Source organism: Amblyomma mixtum, chromosome 10, assembly GCF_055824585.1.
Source record: "Amblyomma mixtum isolate Tamu chromosome 10, ASM5582458v1, whole genome shotgun sequence".
Classification (NCBI taxonomy): Eukaryota; Metazoa; Arthropoda; class Arachnida; order Ixodida; family Ixodidae; genus Amblyomma; species Amblyomma mixtum.
The window spans coordinates 150,587,145-150,612,201 of record NC_143021.1 but is presented as its reverse complement, the minus strand read 5'-3'; the positions used below and the strand labels follow the sequence as shown (position 1 = coordinate 150,612,201).

Here is a 25,057-nt window from a genome sequence, read left to right as displayed (position 1 = left end):
AGAAAGAAAATCATAAATATCGGCAAATACCGCGGTACGTGCGGAGCAAGGGAAGGTGTCAGACGCGGGGCAAATGCACGCGGCCCCGGCCGCCGCTCTGACGGGAAAGGAAACGGGAAAAAAAGAGTAGCGCTCCAGGTTGCGGCGGCGGCGCTGCCGGCGCCGCTTTCCCCGCGGGTCGATCCGCGCATGCGCATCGGCTACCGCAACGGCGGCAACGGCGTCGTCAGCGTCCTCAGCGTCGCCGTCGTCAACGGGCACTATGGCGGCGCGCTCCAGGAGCTGGGGAAGCGACGGCCACTGGAAGCGGCTCGCCTTCAAGGTGAGTCGCAGTCCCTCGCGGCTGTGCTCCTTTCTTTCCCGACGTCGCTGGCAGGAGCCAGACTTTCTCAGCCGGGAAGTCCAGTCTGCCCGTGCATACTGGCCAGGATGGTGCGTCTCCTTTTCGCCGAATTTTCTTTCTCTTATTGTTTCTCACCGGGCAGCCGGCGCGCAGAAGCGTCTGGGCGAGGAGGTCGAGGGGGTTGACGGAGCAAGGAAAAGGTGACAGGTGGTCGACGGCTCGATGCGCGGTGCAAGGCACCGCGCTAGTGTGACAATGCGGACCCGGGCTGGCTGCCGCTCCTAGCGGGTGTTGCGCAATGGCTGTTAAAAGGCGGTTTCTGCTCTCTGCGCGAGGTCATCACAGGCGTTGTTATCCCGCCGATGCAGCTTTCCGCCGGGGTTACTAGTACGCGGCGACAGCGTGTCATGCCTGCGGTGTGAGACCCCGCACACGTCGTGAAGGCCGGGCTTGTCTGATGCGGCCCGGCGAACGCCGTCGACGAAGCCGCGTCCACCGCGCGAGTGCGATTAGGAGTCCCTGATTTAGGAAGCCACTACGCAGTGAGATTTCCAGCTGTAAGCAGCGGCGCGCTTGCTTGTAGCGACTGGGTTGATCGAGCACGGCCATGCTTGTAAGGCCCGCGCCATTGGAGCCGTAATGCAGGCACTTGTTGAGGATGTGCAACAGGCAACGTTTGAGATGCAGGCTGGCGGACTTGCACGAGAGCGGTTCGGCGCAGAATTGTGCAGATACAGAAAGAGAGGATGCCAGAATAACTTTGGTAACTGAAAAGTAGAGTGATGAAATGACCAGCCAGACGTGTCTCCCCTCCACCAGTTGATTGTGGTAAGCTGCGAAGAACAGCGCCGACATACGTAGTAGTTCACCCGCCACGTGCACTTCTTTGAAATGTTCTTTTAAAATGTGAACTAAAGTTAACGTATTTAGAACTTGCGTAATGTAGCCGCGACATCTGCGCTCCATCCTGCACTGCGGTTACAGAAAGTAGCTAAGTTCGCACGGCCTTTATCTTGGAATCACCGCGATAAACCGCAACACTGGCCTCGGGCCCTTTTGCAGAGGGCGTTTAGACGGAACAAAGGAGGAGTACGGGTTGAATTATGATTGTGGAAATGAAGTAGGACGATAGCCGCAATTAAATTCGTGCGCACCTAGGCTCAAAGCAGCGCAAAACGGTCAGAACTGCTGAAGCACATCGGTCGTTCGGTTGAAAAATTCATAGGTTAACTTTTTCACTTTGCATGAGATTACGATTTTCGACGTAGTTAAATTTTATTGCGGAAACTATTCAAACGACGTTTGCAGAGAAACAGTGCACGTTTATATTGATGGCGCCATTTAAATGCATTTCATTCTCCATCTGTTTGGCTTGCTCCTTCTACGCCTGAAGTTTGTACAGGTGGTGGTGATGAATTTCCAAGGCGCAAGGGCATCTTGAGCCAAATACCACCTTGAAATAAGTTGTTGTCGTCTACAAAAGGTGGGGTTAAATAATCTTAGTCCATGCATATCACCCCAGAAATTTGGAGCACGAAGAAAACGGTAGCTTGCATCCATTTTGAACCGCTGGGAACTCGGCGGCACTGCTGATCCAATCCCGCTTCTCCCAGATACGAGGCGGATTCTTAGACCACACGTGTGCACTGGTCTCACACTCAACACACAGACAGGCTTTACCTCAGTACAATGCTAGACGTTATCTGATGTAAAAAAAATCACTTTTCGAGAACTCGTTCGTTACACAAATTAGCGACGTCGGGAAGCACACTCACCAGGGTGTGTTGCTGTTAGTTTGTGAGCTGTAAAGCTTCGCAGCTTGACATGGGCTATAATTGTAGCCTTAATGAACGGCTATCCCTACATTTCGACCACCTGAATTTCTTCAACATGCACTTGCCGGCGAACAGCGCGCCACAGGGTTTGCGTTTCGCCTCCGTCGAAATGCGGTCACCACTGGCCGGATTTCGTCTCGAGATTCTGCCCCCCAGCCGAGCGCCACAACCACTGTGCTACCGAGACGAATGCTTAACGCGGGTTACTATAGTCTTGCCACATATTGGTCTCGCGTGGCACTCAGATGTGTTCGCAATAAAAGGATATCGACGGATTATCTCCCTTTGTTATTTTCTCTAGAATAGAATGAGCAGTTTGTTACATATGCCGGCATGAGCCAGCTGTTATCCTCAGGGGGAGCAGCCGCTGCACTGACGTTAGTGACTGTGGCAATATACTTAAAAAAAAAAACTGGGCGAGGGTTCGGCTCCCAGCAGGGACTAACATGTTTTGGCGTAGATGAAGCGCCGGAACTGCGCCGTCTACTGAGAGTTTGGTCCATGCGAAAGAAAAAAAAAAGCCCGGTAATCGAAATCCACTCAGGTGCCTCCACGACCGGGTGCCTCGTCGCTCAGGTGTTGTGGCCTTGGAACGAAAATAGCCACAGTATCGAACGTGGCGGTGGTGTGAACATGCAAGGTGTGCAGATAAAAGCACGCAGTCGCATTATAGCGGTGAGTGGGATAAATATGCTCCCGTTGGAACCAGGAGGAATATATACATGTGAACGCAAAAAATTGCGGCCAGAAGGATGCTGGGACTGCCTGCTAATTCCTGCCATTATAGTTGTTTTGTATCCATGAACTATATTCAGCATGGTTTTATCATCATCATCGGCCTGACTACGCCCACTGCAGGGCAAAGGTCTCTCCCATATCTCTCCAATTAACTCTGTCCTGCGCCAACGGCGGCCATCTTATCCACACAAACTTCCTAATCACATACGCCCACCAGATTTTGTGACGCTCCCTGCTGCGTTTGCGCTCTCTCGGAATGCATTCCATTGCCTTAAGGCCGTCACTTACTATGCCTTCACATAACATGGGCTTCCCATGCACATTACTTTCTCTCAGTTTCGACTAGGATATCTCTAAATCACATTGGTACCCTGACCCATCTGCTCACTGTCTATTAACGTTATACCTAACATTTTCCTCTCCATAGCTCACTCTGTTGTCCTCAGTTTAAATACAAATCTTTTAGTGAGGCACGATCTCACGTCATTATAGTTTATAATGTTACATGTTCAGAGAAACCACCTTTCGCGAGGATTCGCAATCGACATTGAAGAGCAGCAATAGGCATAGTGATCTCAACACCCGCTTAGTATGCGCAAAAGTACTTTGTTCGATCCAGCTCCGCCGAGCACCATCGGTTCGCAATGGATGCAAGCTTTTCTCGGACTGTTGATCGGTGTCGGTGGGATGAAATGAATTAATCCTCCTTTCTCCCGCAAACCAAAACATGCGCTGTGGTTCTCTTTGGCCAAGCTGCTGAAATGCCATTAAATCGGATCATCCTTCTTTCTTTCTTTCTTTCTTTCTTTCTTTCTTTCTTTCTTTCTTTCTTTCTTTCTTTCTTTCTTTCTTTCTTTCTTTCTTTCTTTCTTTCTTTCTTTCTTTCTTTCCTTCTTTCTTTCTTTCTTTCTTTCTTTCTTTCTTTCCTTCTTCCTTTCTTTATTTCTTTCTTTCTTTCTTTCTTTCCTTCTCTCTTTCTTTCTCTCTTTCTTCTTTCTTTATTTATTTCTTTCTTCCTTCCTTCCTTTCCTTCTTTCTTTCCTTCTTTCTTTCTTTCTTTTTCCTTCTTCCTTTCTTCCTTTGTTTCTTTGTTTCTTTCTTTCTTTCTTCTTTTATCTCCTCCATTCTACGTTTCTTTCTTTCTTTCCTTCTTTAATTCTTTCTTTCTCTCTTTATTCAGCACGTTCCGTTACAGAAATGTCTTACGGGACGACACAAGGCAGCACTCTTGCCTGACGGTTGCGCCTTCTTGGGTACTTAGGGCACACAACCCTGTAATTCAAGACAATAATACAATAAAAGAAGCACAGCTATACGCCATAGTATATTAGGGCATGGGATTAATACAAACTATTTAAAAAATAGGTTGGTTAAAACTTACATAATATTCGGATCAGTATTCATCTGAGTACACGTTTCAAACTTTCAGAGTGGAGGTAACGACCAGGAGTGCAAACAGTAAACTAGCCAATTGGCCTAGCATTGGATTTTTAGTTTTTATTTAGAAAAAACAAAGGACCTCGGCGTTCCTCTGAGTCGCTCCACCGAGGTGGCAGTAAAAAGTGTTTCAGCTATTTCAGGGCACTCGTTCTCCAAATCTGGTATTAGAAAGTTTAGTTTTTCTTTGCCGTATGCTCTGCAGGAACGCGTTCTTGGTATTAGGTTGGTTCGTGGAGTTATGGACTACACTGCGCATAGTATTCTGTTTAAAATGTTCTGTCTGTTAGGTTATGGTGCCAAATTTTCAGGTCTAGTCTATGTTTATACAATTTGCGGATGGGCAATATTTTATTTGAATTAAAGTGAGGTGTGGTGTCTTACTCAAGTCCTAAATTTCCTAATGCTGGCACTGCTGACTTTTGAAAAGAAAAACAACAATCTAATTTAGTGTTAGTCTTTGTTCACCATTCTAAAAACACAACAAAAATGGAAATGTAAGAGCGCCTAGTAGACTTGCCTTTTCACCTGATACGGAGCATGATATCTTATTTTATTCAAAATTCCGACAGCTCATCCGAGATAATTCCGGTGCGTTCAACTTTAGGCGTCCATGAAAAGTTTTCCTGAAATGTTACCCCAAAAATCTAACTGATGAGGACTGTTCGATAGTAATAGCGTGAAATTTTAAACATAAGTAGGTAGGCGGATGGATTGCTCACAGCCGGAGGAGTGAGAATTTAGTTTTACTGGTGTTTACCTGAAGTTTCTTTGAATGAAGCCAAGAATCGAGCCCTGTTGACCATTCGTTAGCTTCACGAAACACCCCTATTAAGTTAGTACCTGAGAACACATTCGTGTCGTCTGGATATAAAACAACTTTATGACATTCCTTAGAATTTGCAATATCGTTAATGTATAAGAAAAATAATGTCGGTCGAAGTAAGGATCCTTGAGGTACGCCATGTTTTACAATTCTAGTAATAGATTTGGCGCCATTTTGTGATGTGGACAGACGTACCTCTAGAGCTTAAGTAGCTTTTATTAATGACCATGCATTGCCCCGAATTTCATAATATGACAAGTTTCTTAAAAGCGCATCGTGCTGGACACAGTCAACATCCTTTCTAGAATCTCGAAATACACCCATTGTAAATATTTTCCTTTCAATGTTTTTCTAGAATATGTTCTTTTACCTCCAGAAGTGCCATTTAAAACGACTCATTGTTTCTGAACCTGAATTGTTGATTTGCTATTATATTATGTACCACCAGAAAGCCAACAACCTTTTCACGTGAAATATGTTCCGCTATATTCGCAAAGGTTAGAAGCCCAGATATTGGTCTGTAATTGTTCATATCGTTGAGAGAACCATCCTGTATCACAGCCACACGAGCAAGCTTCATTGCGTCCGAAAACACTGCGGCCGGAAGAATAGGTTGAGAATGTGCGTAAGGGGGATGCCAACTATTTCTGCGATGAACTATAACGAACTGGGTTTAATTTCGCCAGGTACTGAGGCAAAATTGTTTTTTTAAGCTGAAATAACGTCGCATATTTCATACTGATCACTATGCGAAATAAATGAAGACAGAATTTTGACAAGTGTTTTGGCGTTGCCGTCGTTTGGAATGGTTCAGAACACAAGTGCACAGGCGTACTTGAAGTTTTGCCTCTTGACACAACACCTTTATACTATGCTATGCCCAAGAAAAGGTAGCCTTCAAGGGAAAGCTTTAGAATGTTCTCTTTGAGAGAAGCATATACCACCTGTTTTGATAGCCCCCACAGGCCACCGTTCACTTCCGTCATCAGAGCACTGTTATTCGTCTAGAGTCGATTGTGTATGGCGGCGCTTGCGTTTTACCCCACTAGCCGTCTACTTAAACCTCAAGCTATTGAACTTTTGGTATAGCCTTGCAAGATGAAAAAGTAACTGAAACCTATGCGCTCTTCACGTCCTACCGAGAAACCATCGATGCAGTGAGCCGGTTGCGTCGTCAGCAGCTGCCCTCACTTTCACGACAGCTTGAAGTGCACTAGCCGAGCTTTCATAGAAAGACAGACAGACCTATCGGGCATCCCGCTTGAATTAGTCTAGTGGTGCGTGCTACAGTGCCTAGTTATTTCATACTTCTTCTCTCTTTGTCTACTGCTAATCTCGTTCTGGTGCGTCCCCATGTAAGTTTTTTCCTACGTTCCAAGCCAACTTATTTTGTCTTTGGCGACATTTCGTGCCATTAGATTTCGCAGCGTCATCTATCGGCTGCCAGTAGCGAACATCACTTCAATTGAATATTTTCTCTTTCATACGGCAGGTTCTCTCAGGTCATGAATGGTAGCTTACCAATATCCACCGAGAGGAAAGTATACAACAGCTGTATATTACCGCTACTCACCTACGAAGCAGAAACGCGGAGGCTAGCAAAGACGGTTCAGCTTAAGTTAAGGACAACGCAACGAGCTATGGAAAAAAAAATGATAGGTGTGATGTTAAGAGATCAGAGGCGGGCGGAGTGGGTGAGGGAACTAACGCGGGTTAATGACATCCTAGTCGAAATCATGAGGAAGAAATGGGCCTGGGCAGGGCATGTAATGCGAAGGCAAGATAACCGATGGTCGTTGAGGGTAACAGACTGGATTCCAAGAGAAGGCAAGCGTAGCAGGGGGCGGCAGAAAGTTATGTGGGCGGATGAGATTAAGAAGTTTGCGGGGATATGTTGGCTGCAGCTGGCAAAGCACATGGTTAATTGGAAGACATGGGAGAGGCCTTTGCCCTGCAGTGGGCGTGGTTAGGCTTCTAATAATGATGGTTGTTATGTAGCCGAAACTGTGCGGTTAGATGTCATTCGAACGTGTTGATTCTGATGGCGTACTCTTCGCAAACGCTGCAAATTTAACTAATGCGAATTTTACTGACTGCACAATGGTTGTTTCTGCCGTAATAATTACGACGTACGCGAAAAATCAATTGTGCGTGCAATATGTTAAAAATTCCCGCCCTGATTTAGAATGTTCACCGCCATGTGGCGCGGGGTGGCAGCTGCACAACCCAAAAGCATTTGTCACGATTTTGGCTCTGTTTTAGTGGATTGGCACTACCAAATTAGTCCTTAAAAGGTCAACCACCGCCCACCAAGAGGCGAATATAAGTGGCAGATGCGGACATGAAATGACAGTAAATGCTTAATGCCTTAAGGCTGCAATGCCGTTATTCTCCACCTTAGAATGCTACACGTCCAGATTTAATCTCGCTATACGTGCGCACGATGGCCATAATGCCTGCAAGCCAGTCATATTTTGCCTGATTGTCAGCAGTGCTCATAAGGACAAAATCTCGTTTAATGTTAAAAGTGTAGTAAAACAAAAGCCGATTTTACTTTATAATCCCAAAAAGTAGCAAAAAACTCGCGTGTCAGCACACAAGCCGAGAGAGACAGTCAAAAATGGTGGTAAAAATAGAGCCATTCGCGACAGAAATGCAACAGAGGCGCATTATGTTACGGAAAGTTACGAATAAAACAATTGCCACTTGATAGGACATTCTTTCCAACGAAATTGTATGCTCAATGGGCGAATGAATGAGGCCTAGAACAAGCATTTCCAAGGCGAATGAGTTCAGGTGAAGTCGGCACGTTGCAAAAGGAGTAAACCTAACGTCATGATCATCTGTGCGAGTGAAACACCTCAAATACCATTAAAACATATGACGTTAGGTACTGGAAGGCATTAAATTTTTTCTGTTTGGCATGGGTGTAACTACAAAGGAGTCTGCAGCCACACTTAGTCCGCCCAATTGATTAACCTTTTCAATGCAAGGCCAAAATGATGTATTTATTTCTATTTTACACTGTCTTCCTCAAAAGGCATCTTGTGGGGACTGCATCGAAAAACAATGTTTGTTGAACAGAGAAGAACTGAAACGATCGTTTGAACGCTTTTCAATACAGTTTGAACGACATTTATTACCGCAAGGCAATAATGAATAGGCTGAGCCCAGTAAGCTAAACAGAAACTAGTTCCTCTCGTTAAAGCAGCTTGGTGCAAGCAAGAGTGAAAACTCCGATAGGCATTGCATAGTTAGGTTGTAGCATGTTAAGCGCGGGGAGGAGCTCTGTTCGTCCTAATCTTATTCTAATCGCATCTCATGGCTGGCGTCTCCTAGTCACGTTTCGAGAATTATGGATGCAGCGTTGAGCTGTTGGATTTTAGGCGAATCTATTTTTGTTCTTTTAGTTAGTCCTGTATTCCAGTCATACGCACCCGGTTCACAGTTATCATGTACGAAAACTAGTTCACATACCGCTTATATCACGTGGAATAATATGCTTAAAATTGGGTTTGCTCGGAACAACTGTTATGCAGATTCAATATCACCGAAAATGCATTCTGTTTTCTGTAAACCGGGGCTTTAATAGACGTCTCCCGTTAACTTATGCTTACATGAATTGTTGGCGAAAACAATCCAAGTAATATCTTGTTACCGAAATGGCAAGATACTTTATACTGCAAAACAGACTGGAACAAAGTGGTAAACGGCAGACGAAATGAAAAGGTTGAAACTGAGCTTGAGAAGGCCCTAGAGAAAACCATATTTCTAAGCACGTTGTCTTTGGCGGAGCAACATTTTTTCTACAGCCGCATATTGGAGAGCATTCTTCTTCCCAGTCTTGCAGAAAATAGCTACAAAAACAGCCTCTTCGCGTTCATTCCTCGCATTTAAACGGCTCTCTCGGACCAGCGGTGCTTCACGCTGATTTCATCTGGCAGTTTAAAATTGCCGTGTCTCATAAGGTTTGTCTGTGTGTGTGTGTGCGGGGGGGGGGGCGGGGGGGGAGGAGGTTGCCTGTGTGTGGGGCTGCGTGTGCATGAGTGATTCTGCGTGCACATGAGTGATATAGTAATAGGATTGGTGTTGCTTGTTTCTCGTGAGTGAGATGCTCGTTTCTTTTGGCATTTCCTTTCTTCTTTCTTTACTTGAAAGATGAACGAAAGCTTGGCCAGCTTTATCGCGCACGCATTCGTTTAGTCTCAGTCGAGATGCTCCACCGACTACATAGGCCCGCTTTAAATCTAGGGCCACTGGTCTCTTAGTGTGGGGGATGCAATCGTCAGATGTTACATCCAAACAATAACTGTAAGGAAGAATCCGTCCTGCAGAGTGAATGCGCTCAAATCCCCTTACAACAAAATCACTCTTGAACACCTTTTCATTAATGCGAAATCATTAAATGGCTCGCCGACACGAAAAATGACGTAGCTCCGAACGCGGCGGAGTAAAAAAAAAAAACGAACTAGCGATTGGTCTAAACGGTGCAACGTCATCAGAGGCGGGAAAATACGAAATCGTAACCAGTAATCGTCAGTACTTGCACTTATAATCCCATCAAGCACGAAAGAATAGAATATAATTAGAATAAAATTGGAATTAATTAGGGTAGAATTGATATAGAAGAGGAATAGAATAAGAATAGAATTGTGATAGAACTGGAATGCAGGAATATTAAAGGGATGCTGAAAGGTTTCCCAAAAAAATTGAGTGAAGAGATACACTTTACAGTTTTCCACCCTCGGAATTCGAATTTCTCATCGAAATTAGGCAAAAGAAAGCGCAAACCTATTTTATTTTGGCGAAAAGTGCCGCAGCAGCCTCGAGCCAGCTCGCGCGCCTCGTTGCCGCCTGTGATTGGCAGGGCGCCTCGTGACGTAAACACTGGCGTTGGCTCGGTGAGCCCGGCTCGGTCGCCGCCGATGTAGTACATGAAGCGCGGCGCGCGGTGTTCCGGTTGTTGGTTTGATGCTTATATCACGATGGAACACATCAAAGATTACCAGGAGGATCTTGGCGTCATCCCCTACTTGTACGAACCAATCGCAAAGAGCAAACCGCTCCAAGGAAGCAATGATGCTGGCGCAAGCGGTGCTTTTGGCTTGAACGAAAGCGAAGCGTCAGCATCTCCACGTGTTGGAAATGTCCATTGGTAAGCATACTTTTCTAGCCAAACTTCATTCAGAGATACAATAAATTAATTTTGAAGCGAGCAAATGTAGTATAGCACTGCTCCACGAAATTTTCCTAATGCAATGTAAGCGGGATGCGATCGTCGGCATTGTTGTCTTGCCGCTTGTCGGTGCTGCCGCAAATCTGCTTGTAATCCACACAGACCATTAACAAGCGCAAGAAGTTATCAGGCTCTTTTTGCACGCAAATTTTATGCTGGCATCGCTTCATGGTCGCTGCGTGCCGGCTCGGTTCATAACACACGCGAAAGACAGAAGTTCGCGGCGCTTTGCGGCAGAACTCGTCGAGGTGACAAACGTGCGCCTTCCGTTCTGCGTGCCAAGATGGGATCTGGCAGTAAATTGAAATCCTTGTTTAGGCGAGTTGCTTCATACTGCAAGCCCTTGTAGGAATATCTCCATCCGTTTGCGGCCGCCTTTATAGCGCTGTTCTCGATGGCCTCGTGCTGCAACCAAGCAGGCCGAATCGCAAGGCTGGCTGTAGCACACGTGGCGCACAATTATATAATATTATTATAATGTATGAAGCCATGCTGCACTCGGCAATTTTTTACGACTACATGTGTTATTATAAACGTATTCCTGGCAGAACATTTTACTGGTATTGGCTGCATTAGAACTTGAACAGACTTGTCAGCCTTGTCATCACTTTTAGAAAAGTTCGATGGCAGGGTCCTCAGCAGCATCTGCCAGTGGCATTCGACTTGTTGCACAGTCCTGATTTGTATTGCCGTTTGGTGTGGATTCTTGACTGCCTGGTGGTGTGCAGCCTCCAGGTGTGATGTCATTTTCCATGCACTCTTCATTTGCACTCTCGTCTGGTGCGCAGTCTTGATCTTGCAGCCGTTCAGCAAGAAACTGAAAGGCATAAGCCACATGATGTTATTGTTCCAAACAGAACAAAAGTGTGCTTCAGTATGAGTAAAATCTTCTGGTTTATTTCATAAACCATTCTGTTGATTGGCGAGCTCCGTGCAAAGTGAGGTCATTTATTATATACCAGGTGTTTCTTTAGAAGGTCCAAAATTTATTTTAAAAAATGGGTAACTAACCTTGTATTAATTTTATCCCTGGGGATATATTGGGGGATATGGAAGACACCAGTAATAGGCAAAAGGCTTCCATTAGCTCACTAAACTGCGTATCTTAATTCAATTTTTATTTTCATATTATGTTGTATTTGCAGATTTGGAGCACCTCCTGCAAATACTATAGTCAAGCAAAAAATATCTCTTTAAAAACTTACACCCTGGCAGGCAACTTCACGCGCTAACACAGCGCCAGCGGGCGCGTCCGACGTAGATCGCTAAAAAAAAAAAGTGTGCGCTTTGGGGCCGGACTGCAAGCGCCATGACTGCGCACATTGGGCGCTGACGAGGCTGCTATCAGCCAGGCCCCAGGCGAAACCAAATTCAAAACGAAACGCCGCGCGCCCGTATACCAGAAACGTGCGAACAGTTTTCTCGGCGCTCCGACCACGAAGAAAAATGTGCCGCGTACTACTCCCTATGTTCTCGCCACTGAGGGCTACGCATGAATCCTAGAATATCTGAGCTCCAACATAATTGAGTAAAGAGTCTGCATATAACGTCTTTTCACGTGCTCGCTTACCGAACGAAGTTCTCTGCTCACGCGCGGCGCGCAGTCTCTGGTTGTGAGGCGCACTTCGCGTCGCTCCACCTCTTGCAGTATTAATAGCAGTTTAACGATTTTTACTCAGCCAAAAAATTTAGGGCCGAGTTCTGATATGAGTAATGCTGTACGAGATGCATGATGCATGCCTGCAAGCATAACAGCTAAGCACTTATTTTGTAAGCTGCAGTTTGCTGCCGTCCTGGCATTCTCATTCCAGCGCCGTTCATCTCACTACTACCGGAAGTCTTGCATCCACGAAATTACGCGCCATACACTACACAGAACACCGGTTCGCGCAGTCAAATTCTCATAGAGTTAATACACAAATTCTTACCTCGAGCTTCCTCCTTTTCGCGAAAGCTGGCCTCGGTGGCGGTGACGAGCTCCTGTGCGCAAAGACAGACGGTATTGCGCCGGGTTTCAGTCCAGCTGACTTTGTTGACAGGCCCAATGAACGCATTATCGACAGGCTATCATCAGACAGACAGTCTTCATCACGAAAGTGGTCAGAGCATAGCACTGTAGTCTTTGAGGGCTTGAAATCCCTTCGCTTCACAGCAGCGACCCACCTCGCGGAAAGCTTCTTATTTTGCGGGAAATTATGAAAGACTACATCGTCGCGGCCGCTGGTGTTAGTGCAGCCGAAGGCTGCGCAGAACGCCGGCATGATGGTCCACCGCTTCACTCGATACTGCCCACGTTTCTGTACGTCACCACAAACATAAAAAAGCACAAATACAGGAACACATGGCAGATCGAAGCAGCTTACGATGGCACGCACGCAGAAACAAGCACGGTCGCGGAGGCTGCGTGGCGACGGAACACCAATGTTTACGTCACCACCCCACGGTTTCCGGTTTCGGCTCGCATCGTCAGGGTCATCAGCAGCGCTCGGCGGACAGCGGGGGGCGGAGCTACCGCGCAATTTTAAACGGCGATTACGTCGCTCCTAAGTGATTAATCTGCAAAAAAATTTCACCCGCATGATTTTTAAGGTTCCCACATCCATACGTGAGCATCTTAATGAATTTGAAAATCTCTTCAGCTTCCCTTTAATCGAAGTGAAGATCGTTAAGTGCCTCTGGTAGTTTTTCTTGCTTCTTCGCCGTTTATTACAAAGTTGTTTCTTATTTTTACGTTACGTACGTTTTATTCAGGAATGATTCAAAACAAGAAAAATGAATGCGAGCTGTTCTGCAATGCCAAACGAAGCAGGCAAGAAGTTCTCCTTGGATTATCATTTTCTGAGTAAAATGAAATACAGCCAAGAACTGAATATGGAGAATTATTAACAGCTTCCTGGTGTCAAGAAAATGAAGCAAAGCCAAGCGCTTATTTTCCTATTTATATATTCGAGGCAGTAATACGCAGCGATTGTTTCGGGGGGCGGGTTGATTTGCAAGAAACTGCCACACGAGTTCACATTAGAGTGGGGCAAGCTAGAATTGTCACTCAAGCACAGGTCAAAACAGCACAATTTCTTATAAGCAGATCAAAGCGGAGAAGAAATGTATTTTTTCCTTTTATTTTTCTTATATGCCAAAATCTCTAAAAGCACAAAAAGCTAAATTAGGTTAAAAAAATCATTATTTTGTTCTCTTCGTGCTGTGTTGAGGCGCGTGTAGGATCTATCGCGCTCACGGACTGCTCATAAGACAGTCTGCCTTTGTTACCGGCAGTCTTCGGTACAGGAACCGGCAATGAGTATAAGCCGCATAATTTGGTACGAATGCGACGTTTATTCTGCAAACAATACTAGAGGCGATTGTTTCTTTTTAAAGAAAACAAGTAAGCGAAATGCGAGAGCAGAAATTATGCGACTTTTTTCCACAATAGTTCCTGCCTAAAGGGAAAAAACTAGCATGTCTCGAATAAAAAAACGAGCCAGGTAAAAGGCAAGTTTGAGTCCGTATGAGCCAAGTTAATGGAGCCAGTAGTAGGCGAACGAAGACGTCACGTGTGTGAACAAACCGCGTGTTGCGGTGACCCTTTCCCTTTCAGGCATACAGGGTTCTGAGCGTAACGGATTTTTCAATACGCTTTTGCGGGCCTCAGAAACAAACTACCAAGGCCGCACAAAGATTACTACTGAAGCAGCGCAAAACAACACATTAGTCAAGGGTTCGACAGAATCCTGTGTGGCGAAGGGAAAGCATAGTGGTTAAATAAATCATACACTTGCCAAAGATGGTTTTTAAAACATGAGGTTTCGGAACCCCTACGAGTCCCTTGTTCACAATGAATGATGGACAGAGTGGGCCGCTTCTTATGTGCCCATTTGACAGCGCAGTGAGTGGGAGTAGTTATGCGGGAGATTCCTGTTAATAACGTTCTCCCTAGTTTGTATATAAAAAAAGATTCTAAAAGCAGTCGTAACGATAAAGGTTTCATTTCATCTAAGATTGTGGCGTTCTCGCAGTCAGTGGTGTGCTTCATTTCTTGAGCATGCTGTGCCAAGGGGTGGGATGAGGTGTGACATTTTGCTCTCTTAATCTTCTTTTCGAATCGAATGACTCGCCCATGTATGAGGCATTGCATTTTTTGCAGTGGACTTTGTACACGACTCCGGGGTAACGTGGGCGCTCCAGACGGTCTTTAATGTGACAGAGGTGTTGTTTCAGCTTGCTGGACGGTACGTGCGCATTGCGCACGTCGTATTTTGTAAATATTTGTGCCAGAGCCTCACTTGTCCCTCGGGTGTAAGGAACGGTCCCGCGCTTCTCTTGTCCGATGAGGCAGGGCTCGGCAGGTTGCAGAGAGCGACGTTGTTCGTTTTGCAGCAGTGGTTGAGGATAACCATTCTTCTCGAGGGCGACGCGCACTTTTTTGTGCCCGGAACAGCCCAGACCGGGACTCGAGCAAAGGCGTGCTGCACGGTTGTATAGAGCGGGATTCACGGTACGTTTGTGGCCAATGGGGTGGGCGCGGATTGAAAAACCAATTACTTCCCAGTGTGTGTGGGTTCCCGAAAAACGGTAGTAGCAAGACCATCGGGGGTGCGCAGAACATGGGCATCAAGCAAAGCAATCCTTCCGGAAACTTCTTCTTCCATTGTGACTTGAACTGCTGTCTGAAAAGACTTTAGATTGTCCAGAAACAGTTTGGCGTCCTTGCGGTGAATTACGCAGAAACAATCGTCCACATACCGCAAGAAGAGCTTCGGTCGAGTATGGAACGATTGCAGGACCGAATGTTCAATAGATTTGAGCGCGATGTTCGCACAGGTTGCGGATACCAACACATCCATAGCCGTGCCAAAGACTGGCTTGTAGCGCTGTAAAATGAAATATGTGTTCTACAGAAAGAGTTTCAGGGGACCGCACAGATAAGCTGTTTCAAAGCATTCGGGATGGCAGTTATGTGTCTTCTTCTAGTACCCTCTCGCCGCATTCGACAGCGAATTGAACAGGAACGCATGTAAACGTGGATTTTGCATCGAAAGCGACCATGATGGCATCGTCGTCAACCGCCACATCCTTCAGCATAGGAACAAAATCAGCCGAATCTTTCACGTATGTCGGTGTTCGTCCAACGAGGGGCCTAAGGACTTGATGCGGATACTTGGACAGGTTAAGCAATGAGAAAGGCGTGAAATGTACAACTGGCCTGAGAGGCACGTAGTAGAATGGAAAGTTGGGCGAGTTGGTATACGTTCATTTTGGGTGGAAAAAACAGCGCGAAAGGGACGGAAGACAAAGATGAAGGAAACCACACGGACGAGCGCTGTGAAACACGTAAAAGAGCCCTGTGCACTAGAAATACACTGTAGTAGAATGGAAAGTTGGGCGAGTTGGTATACGTTCATTTTGGGTGGAAAAAACAGCGCAAAAGGGACGGAAGACAAAGATGAAGGAAACCACACGGACGAGAGGCACGTCCGGTTTATGAATCTTGGGTAAGCCGCACGTAGCGAGCGCTCAGCCGTTGTGGCATAACAACTTGTAGTAAATGTGCTTCTTTGTAGGAGGGACAAACATGAACACATCGGTTAGCAGTTTTTGAAGCTTTGCTTCTACTTTTTTCGTGGGATCCCGGTTCAGTTTGGCGTATACGTTAATCATAATGCAGCACGTCGGACATCTTTGATATGTTCTGAGAACCTTCTAATATCGCGGTTGCATTTCCTTTGTCGGGCCGAACGATCGCTATCTTTTTCATTGCTCTTAAGTGCCTTGAAGGCAAGCTTCTCAGAAGTAGGTTAAGTTCTGGGCAAAACTGAACGTTTTGCAAGTGCCCCAAAAGCACGCGGGCGTGCTTTTGATGAAACCGGATCTACTAGGCGGACTGCCTGCGTAACGGAAGAAGTCATTTGGCCTATCTTGCAAAACGAACAACGTCGATCTCTGCAACCTGCCGAGCCCGGACTCATCGGACAAGAGAAGCGCGCGAGCGTTCCTTACGCAGGCGTTCAAGAGAGGCTCTGGCCACGAATATTTGCAAAATACGACGTGCGCATTGCATGTATTGTCCAGCAAGCTAAAACAACAACTCTGTTTTAAAACAAGATTAAGAGAGCACAAGAACGACGCCAACAAATGTCGCACGTCATCCAAACCCCTGGCAGAACATGCTCAAGAAATGAAGCTCACCATTGACTGGAAGAGCGTCACAATCTTAGATGGAATGAAGCCATTATCGTCATGACTGCTTCTGGACAGACTACGGCGAGCGTTATTAACAGGACGAAGGGTAATCTCCCAGATAACTACGCCCACTCACTGTGCTCTCAAGCGCGCATATAAGAAGCGGCCCATTCCGTCCATCATTCACTGTGAACAAGGGACCCGTACGGGTCCCGAAACGTCATGTTTTAAAAACCATGTTTGGCGAGTGTATGTTTTATTTAACCACCAAAACAACAAATTATTTCATTCCAACCGTTTCTGTAACATTTGTATTCTGGAACTAGTAGCAGTTTAAGTGCGTACAGAACAGAGTTTGAATGTGCATACAATCCTTACCAGCGAAAGTTCGGCACTAATGAATGCATGAGGGGAATTGGCGGTTTCTCTTCTCGGTCTCATCTGCGGGCGTGCTAGGCGAGAAGACACAGAAGCCAAGCCAGGTACGGTTTTTCAGCATCTTTTAAAAATTGGCGGAGTTTCCTGGCACTAAAATGTTGAGCTCGCCTAGACTAAAGGATTCGTGGCAACGCCTAAGCATACTCTCAGATTGTAAATGCCTATTTTATTGAGAGAAAATACGTAGGCGCCACAAATATACGAAAGGTAATCAAAGAAACGAAGAAAAATACCACTGTAGATTCTCTAAAACAAAATACTCCAGAAAAAATGATCCATCTATGCCGCACAACTGTTGGAGCCAAATCCCATAATTAGGTACAGATTACTTGTGACTACAAATGAGCTCTGGCCTCTTTAGCAGCCTGGTTGTCCGCTGCTTGTCATCTTACATTCCTCACAAAAGAAAGAACCAAAAAAGCGAACCATTGAATAACTGGGAAGATCATTCATATTAAGCGCAACATCGCCAGATGCAGCAAACTCAAAAATAGATATCCACAGTCATACTTTAAAATCAGCAGTGAAACATTACAAATTTTGGTACTTCAAAAAAAAAGTAGCATCTCTATAAATACCGCACCAATGAAGTTTTAGTGACATATTACGACTAAGGAGGACAGTAAGATTTCTTTGCCGCCATCAGACATCACAGGAATTTAATAGATCCTTCCATCGTCGTCGTCATCAGCCTGACTACGACTACTGCAGGGCAAAGGTCTCTACCATGTCTCTCCTGTTAACCCTGCGCTTTGCCAGCTGCGGCCAACATGTCTGCGCAAACTTCTTAATCTCATCCGCCCACCTAACTTTCTGCCGCCCCCTGCTACGCTTGCCTACTCTTGGAATCCACTCCGTTACCTCTAAGGACCATCTTGCCGTCGCATTACATACCCTGCCCAAGCCCATTTCTTCCTCTTGATTTTTGATGTCATTAACCCTCGTTTGAGCCCTCACCCACTCCGCCTGCTTCCGGTCTATTAACGTTACACCTATCATTTTTCTTTGCATAGCTCGCTGCGTTGTCCTTAACTAAAGCTGAACCCTCTTTGTTAGCCTCCACTTTTCTGCCCCATAGGTCAGTACCGGTAAGATACAGCTGCTGTATACTTTTCTCTCGAAAGATATTGGTAAACTTCTATTCATGATCTGAAGGAACCTCTCATATGCGCTCCAATGAATTCTTATTCTTCTCGTTATTTTCCTCTCATGATCAGGACCAGTAGTCACTACCTGCCCTAGGTAGACGTATTCCATGACCAATTCCAGCAGCTGGAGACGAATTGCGAACTGCTGTTCCCTTGCTGGACAGTTGAACATTACTTTGGTTCTCTGCATGTTAAATTTTACACCCGTCGTTCTGCTCTGCTTGTCCAACTCATTGAATATGCTTTGTTTATCACCTCCTGAGTGACTTACCAAGGCAATGTCATCATCGAATCGCAGATTACGAAGGTATTCTTCATTATCCCCAACTATTCCCAATCCGAGCCTCTGAATACCTCCTCTAAACAGGCGGTGCATAACATTGTCGAGATCGTGTCTCCACACCTGACACTGTTCCTTATTAAAATTTTATCGAATTAGAGCAGTATGGACATGGGCACGGAAGTGAGGAAAAGCATGCTTTAGGTTATGTTTTAAGAGACCTAATCGCCGATTAGCAGATGCAAGCATAAGGTTAATATGGCGGTTCCATGTTAGGTCTGAATGAAGGTGAAGTCCGAGCTACTTATACGCGGTGACTAGCTCGAGTGAGCTATTATTTAAGGAGTATGCTGTTTGAATTCGAGACATTCGGTTAGTAAAAGACATCAATTTTGTTTTTGAATGATTAAGTTGCATAAGCCAGGTTGAGCACCATGCTGTTACTGAATCGGTGTTACTGTTACTGAATCGGTGAATCGGTGCATAAGTCTACAGGCCCACCGAGGAAGGAGGAAGCCTATGGAAAGCCAACCCCAAAACTGTGGCTTCGGCGGTTGTAGCATCGGCACAAGAAAAAGTCATCAGCCATCGCATTCACAAGGATGGGAGCCTGATGGTTACAGTATCGACGCTGCCCGCCGTCAACCGTCTGCTCACGGTAACTAAGGTGGCTGGAGTGGCCGTAGAGGCCCGAGTCCCATACTCTTATATGGCAAGCTATGGCACAATACAAGATGTACCTGTCACCTACACAGACGAAGATCTGAAGGAATATCTACGCGACCAAGGTGTCCTTTCAGCAAGGAGCCTAACCACCTACACTCCTGAGGATGGTGGAAAGATCAAAGAGGTACGCCGCCGCACAGTTATATTGGAATTCGCAAAAGATGCGCCGCTACCAAAAAGAGTAACGCTTGGGTTCTGTAGTTACCCTGTAACTGAATACGTCGGAGCAGCAACCCAGTGCTATAAATGTCAGAGGCATGGCCACATATCAGGACACTGTAACCGCCCCGTGCGCTGCAAAGTGTGTGCTGGCCCCCACTCACACAAAGAATGCACTTCGAGAGCACAACCTAAATGCGCTAACTGCGGTGGCCCACACCCTGCTTCCTATGGAGGGTGCTATAAAAAGAAAGCAGCCACAGTTGCTCGCACGGCAGAGCAAACACAAGAGAAACCCCCTAAGCGCCATGAAGCACCACCTAACCCCGACGTGGTTTTCACGACTACGGCAACTCTTTCCGAGAATCAGTCAACACAGCGTGGCAAAGCAGCTGACAAGACCTACGCAGATGCAGTAAAAAAGAAGCGTGGGAAGTCCGTTGGTTCTCCTTCATCAAAGCTGCTGCAGCGCACTGCACAAGACCCGACAAACAGCGTCGCTCGCTCTGAGCCTAAGGCGCCACAACATGACAGGAAGATCAGCGACAGGCAGCAAACCGGAAGCTCTGAACAAGATATCACAAGCCTACACATTCCGATGCTGTTTGCAGCCATCAAGGCTCTTATCCGTGCAAACCCCTCGTCAGGAGGACTCCCAGAAGTAGAAGCTGTCCTTGCAATGGAGCCGTTGGTGTCGGTCTCCTACGCTCCGCAGGGGCGTAATACCACACTTCAGTAATCATGGCTTCAACAGCGAGAACTTCCCCGCAGCTGACAATCCATAACATCTTTCGTACATGCACCATTTTCCAGTGGAACGCTCGCGGGCTACGCTCTAAACTCTCAGATTTCCGACAGCTCGTGCGAGCGTACCGCTTCCCCTTCATAGTCATCTGTGAATCACGCGTCGATGAAACTTTCCGAATCTACGGATACTATTTCCATCATTCACAACGACCAGATAACGTCAGCAGATTGCTGATAGGCTTTCGCGAGGATATCCCGGCCTCGTCGGTTGATGTCCCGCCTCACAGCGACAATGAATACGTGTGCGCTGTCACAGTTATTGCCGGACAACAGTACACTCTGATTGCAGTATATCTTGAGCCAGGCACGCCATTTGATGCTATGAGACTTGATAACTTGATAGCAAGCACGCCCTCACCGCATATTGTTTGCGGAGACTTCAATGCTCATAATGAAATTTGGGGCAGCTCACATACATGCGCCCGAGGTGCAAAGCTTGCAAAACCTCTCTCCAAGCATTCAGTTCAGCCATTAAATGCCGGCAGCATCACCTACCTCCGAGGCCCGACGACTACCAGCAGCATCGACGTGACATTTGTCACAAGTTCATTCGCCCACAACTTTGGCTGGTGCACTGATTTGAAGACACGCGGAAGCGACCATTACCCAATCCTCATATCGGCTTTCCATGCGCAGAAGAACCCAAAGAAATTCCTTACAAAATCTACAGACTGGGACGCATACAAGGGCGCTGTAAGCAGAGGAATTACTGCGGCAACTCGCAATGAGGAATTAGCATCGACAATGGCGTATTGCCTGAGAGCGAGTACACAAATTACAACTAAAAATGATAGCCTACCTTCAAATGATGACACATTTCAAAGGCTCTGCGCTATACGCAGGCGAGCTGAAAGGAAAGCTCTGCGCACAAAAACCCTCGATGACCTACGTGCATGCCGACGAGCACAACGTCACATTCGACGCTATATGGATAAACTCAGTCGGTAAAAGTGGCGTGACTTTTGTTCTACGCTGGATGTGCGCAAACCAGTAACCAATATTGGCGGATAGTTAGAGGTATGCGCACGCCACTTCAACAACTCCACCCCTTCGCTGCACTCCCCCTTCACGAACAAAAATCTATAAAAGAAGTTTCAGAAGAATACTGTAGGCTACTGTCGGCAGGGTCAGGGCATTCGACTCTCTCCGCGGATGGTCAATCAGGCATCCTAAAGGCGGCAGTGCCAGCGTTAGACTTGCCTTTCACAATGGAAGAACTATCCACAGCTATCGCGGAGACAACGTCTCCGGGTCATGATGAGGTGACCTATGAAGCCATTGCAAAGCTACCCCACACCTCCCGTCTTCGACTCCTGGAGTATTACAATTCTTCCTGGATGACTGGTGAGGTCCCCACGGAATGGAAGCTGGCGAAAATTGTTCCTGCTTTTAAACCCTGTAAGCAGCCAACAAGCTACCCATCATTCCGTCCCATTGCCCTACTGAGCTGCGTAGGTAAGCTCATGGAGCGCATGATCTGCAAACGCATAACTTGGTTCCTAGAAAGCCGAAATGAGTTTCCCCAACAAATGAACGGGTTCCGTCAAAACAGGTCTGCAACTGACCATATCATCGCCCTCGTCTCATCAATTGAGGAGTACCTTCATGCTGGGTACATCCCGACAGCCGTTTTCCTAAACATCAAGGCCGCCTTTGACTCTGTCTTTCACCATGCAATTCTCGCCTCCTTTGCCAGTCTTGGCCTTGGAGGAAAGCTATACAAATGGATTGGGCATTATTTGAAAGAACGGCAAATTTTTATGACCACTCCAAACGGTCCAACACGCTTTCACGCAGTGGAGAGGGGCGTACCACAGGGAGCGGTGCTCAGCCCTCTCCTGTTCAATATTGCCCTTATACACATACGAAGAAACCTTCCGCGAGGGGTCCGTATAACAATTTACGCTGATGATATCTGCATCTGGACCGCATCACGCTCGCGCTATATCACCCAGCAACGTCTACAGAGAGCGCTATTGCACATTTCGATATACCTGGCTTCCAGAGGTCTTCGTCTCTCGCCAGAAAAGAGTGTTGCAATGGCGTTTACAAGAAAAACGATGACCCGATATCCGCTGCTCATAGGCGGTCGATCGCTACCATATGTACGATCTGAGCGATTCCTGGGTGTTGTAATCGACTATAATCTGTCATGGACACCTCAGATCAAAAAACTCCGCGAGAGGATCACTGCAGCATTGCAAGTGTTTAGGTTCATGGCGGGAACAAGGTGGGGTAGCAACTGAAGATCAGTGCTTCTGCTTGAAAAAGCCTACGTTGAAGGAACCTTGCGCTACGGTCTACCAGTGTTTCAAAGATTATCTACATCAAGCAATAAGTCTCTCGGTGCAGCACGGAACAACTGCCTGCGAATATGCCTTGGCCTCCCAAAGGGTTCCTCTGCATCAGGAACAGTACCGGAGGCAGGATGTCTCTCACTAGACGTGATTGCCGCCCAGGAAACTATGCGTACCCATCTCCGCCATGTTCTTCAAGGGAAGAAGCACTTCCTGCACCGTGTCCACCTAACTCACAGCAACTCTAGCTTTGGCCAGGCAGTGCAGCTCCTGCTCATCCCTACTATCAATCAGCCACAGAAACTACTACCTCTGGCCTTTCCTCCATGGACACTCTCTTCTCTAAAGGTGAAGAAGTTTGTTCCAGGTGTGAATGCAAAGAGCCGCATGCCACAGGCAGCGCTTCTGTAAACTACTCTCGCCTACTTAACGGAGGAATATAGGTAGCACACCCATATCTTCACCGATAGTTCAACTACTAAAGAAACCTCTTCATGTGGCCTTTATGTGCCTTCAACAGGCCATGCCCTTTGATACCGGCTGCAGCGGAGGACATCCTCTACGACAGCTGAGCTTCACGGCATTAAGGAAGATGTTTCTTACATCCTGCGCCGAACTGCCGGCCGTTGGGTTATCTTCGCCGATTCGAAAGCATCTCTGCAGATCCTGGCCAACCTGCTGAAGAAAACGAATCACCAGCCAGTTTCCCTGGACATCGGATATCTACATCATTTAGCTATTGCCGCAGGCCACTGCATAACATTTCAATGGGTACCTGCTCACTGTGGCATTCAGGCTAATGAAAAAGCAGAGGAAGCGGCCCGTAAGGGCCATCAACATCGGAGATACATTAGAACTTTTTTTACGAAATCTGATGCGTCCCAGATGGCTAAAACTTTTGCTTCCGAAGAAACGTATCGGCTTTGGAGTTTGCCGACACATGAGTACCAATTTCTTCACTCAATCGACCCACATCTTAGATCAAGACTCTCACCCAGAATTCCTCGACATCTGGAAACACTTTATCATCGACTTCGTCTGAATGCTGCATATACAAACGGCCTACGATACCGTTTTAGACAAATGAACAGTCCGCACTGTGACAACTGTGCCGCGATAGAAACTGTGGAGCATATCTTGCTTGAGTGCCCTGCGTATGCTAACGAGCGTGCGTACTATGAACATTGCATGCAGAAGCTCTGCTCAGTGCCCCTAACAATGAACAAAGTTTTAGGTCCCTTAGCCTGCCTTAGGCAACAGAGACTTGCAATGAACTTTCTATTCACATATTTAAAAGACATTGGACGTCTCGATAAGCTTTAAATTCACTTGCACTTTACCTTCATGCATTCTTCATGCAGTGAACTTCGTCAGCCCATTTGACGGACTATGCACTCCATCATTCCATAGCTTACATCATTACTCGCCATTGCATCCTTAGTACCCATTTCATGGCCGCATTTTATCTTCGTTTTTTTTTGCCTTTTCCACTCTGCTCTCTTTCTGTCTTTATCTCCCAAATTCCCCTCCCTACGCAGAGTAGCATGCCAGCGATATTGAAACGCCGGCTAAATTCTCTGCTCTTCATTAAAGAGTCTCTCTCTCTCTCTCTCTCTCTATGCATGTTCTATGCGGGGCTCTTGCCTTGAAATTTTTCATCACTTGGACAAATAAAACTATCAGAGCTATTTGAAGAAAACATTTTCCCGCAATTTTTGCCCGATTATTCTGAAACTGTTTTTTTTTTGGCAGAACTTTCCAGGATCAAAAAGGAAGTTGCGCTTATTATTGCCGGCGTGTTTGCTTTTCTAAAACAAACACATCACTCGAGTTTTTACGTTGCAGCAAACACTGGAGTTTACTTTTTTTGCGAGTAAACAAGGATATGTTTGTTTACATTCTCTCATCCCGCGTCAGCGCGATGTTATCCGGTTTCCACAACGGAGCAGTGACGCGATTTTATATCGACCATCTGTTGCGATGCGTATGAGCTATATGTGAACCGTTGCGAACACTGCCGGGTAATCCAGAGGGTGCGGAGGTGCTGGAGGTTTTTAATCTGTATGCGCAACCAGCCTCGCATTAAGTATGTCGTCTATAATAAGACAGTCTTCTCTGTCCGAGAAGGCCGGTGTCTTCATGAAGACTTGGGAAACACAATGCGAGCGACGTTGTGCAATGGCACATATTTCTTGAAGATGCGCAGCAATATCTCAAGCCCATCACGAAAGCATGACCACAGTAGAAGGAAATGTTGCTCAAATTCCCCCAAAAATCACATTTCTGCCACGAAGTTGGTGTGAAACAGGGTAATCTTGTGTAATCATACCGCCGTGTAGGTGAATTTGGTGCGCAGGCGAAACAAAAGTGTATCTTCCTCTCTCGGCTCACACCCTATGACGCAACGAAGGTTAACAGGAGACCAAAGCGATGAATAAATACTCCGCCATGTGACACCGCACCAGAGGCAAACAACAGCTAACTAGTCTACTGAATACCCTTCTTCTTGGGCAGCCACTGGTGCTGGACAGAACAAAGCTTCTTGAACCGTCGCCATACGTGTTATAAGCGACTCCAATGTGAAAGGGAAGCCACTGGTACCACACCTTG

General features: G+C 46.4%; 1 protein-coding gene across 1 annotated transcript in view; it reads left to right on the top strand.

Annotated features, from left to right (window-relative positions):
* Nucleotides 1–218: 218 nt before the first annotated feature.
* Nucleotides 219–25,057, top strand: part of LOC149327359 (synaptotagmin-5-like) — a 73,779-nt gene continuing 48,940 nt past the window's right edge. Inside the window, exon 1 of the mRNA XM_089563815.1 lies at nt 219–322. Coding sequence (XP_089419941.1) covers nt 263–322 — 60 coding nt within the window. The 5' untranslated portion in view covers nt 219–262. The remainder of the gene's footprint in view (nt 323–25,057) is intronic.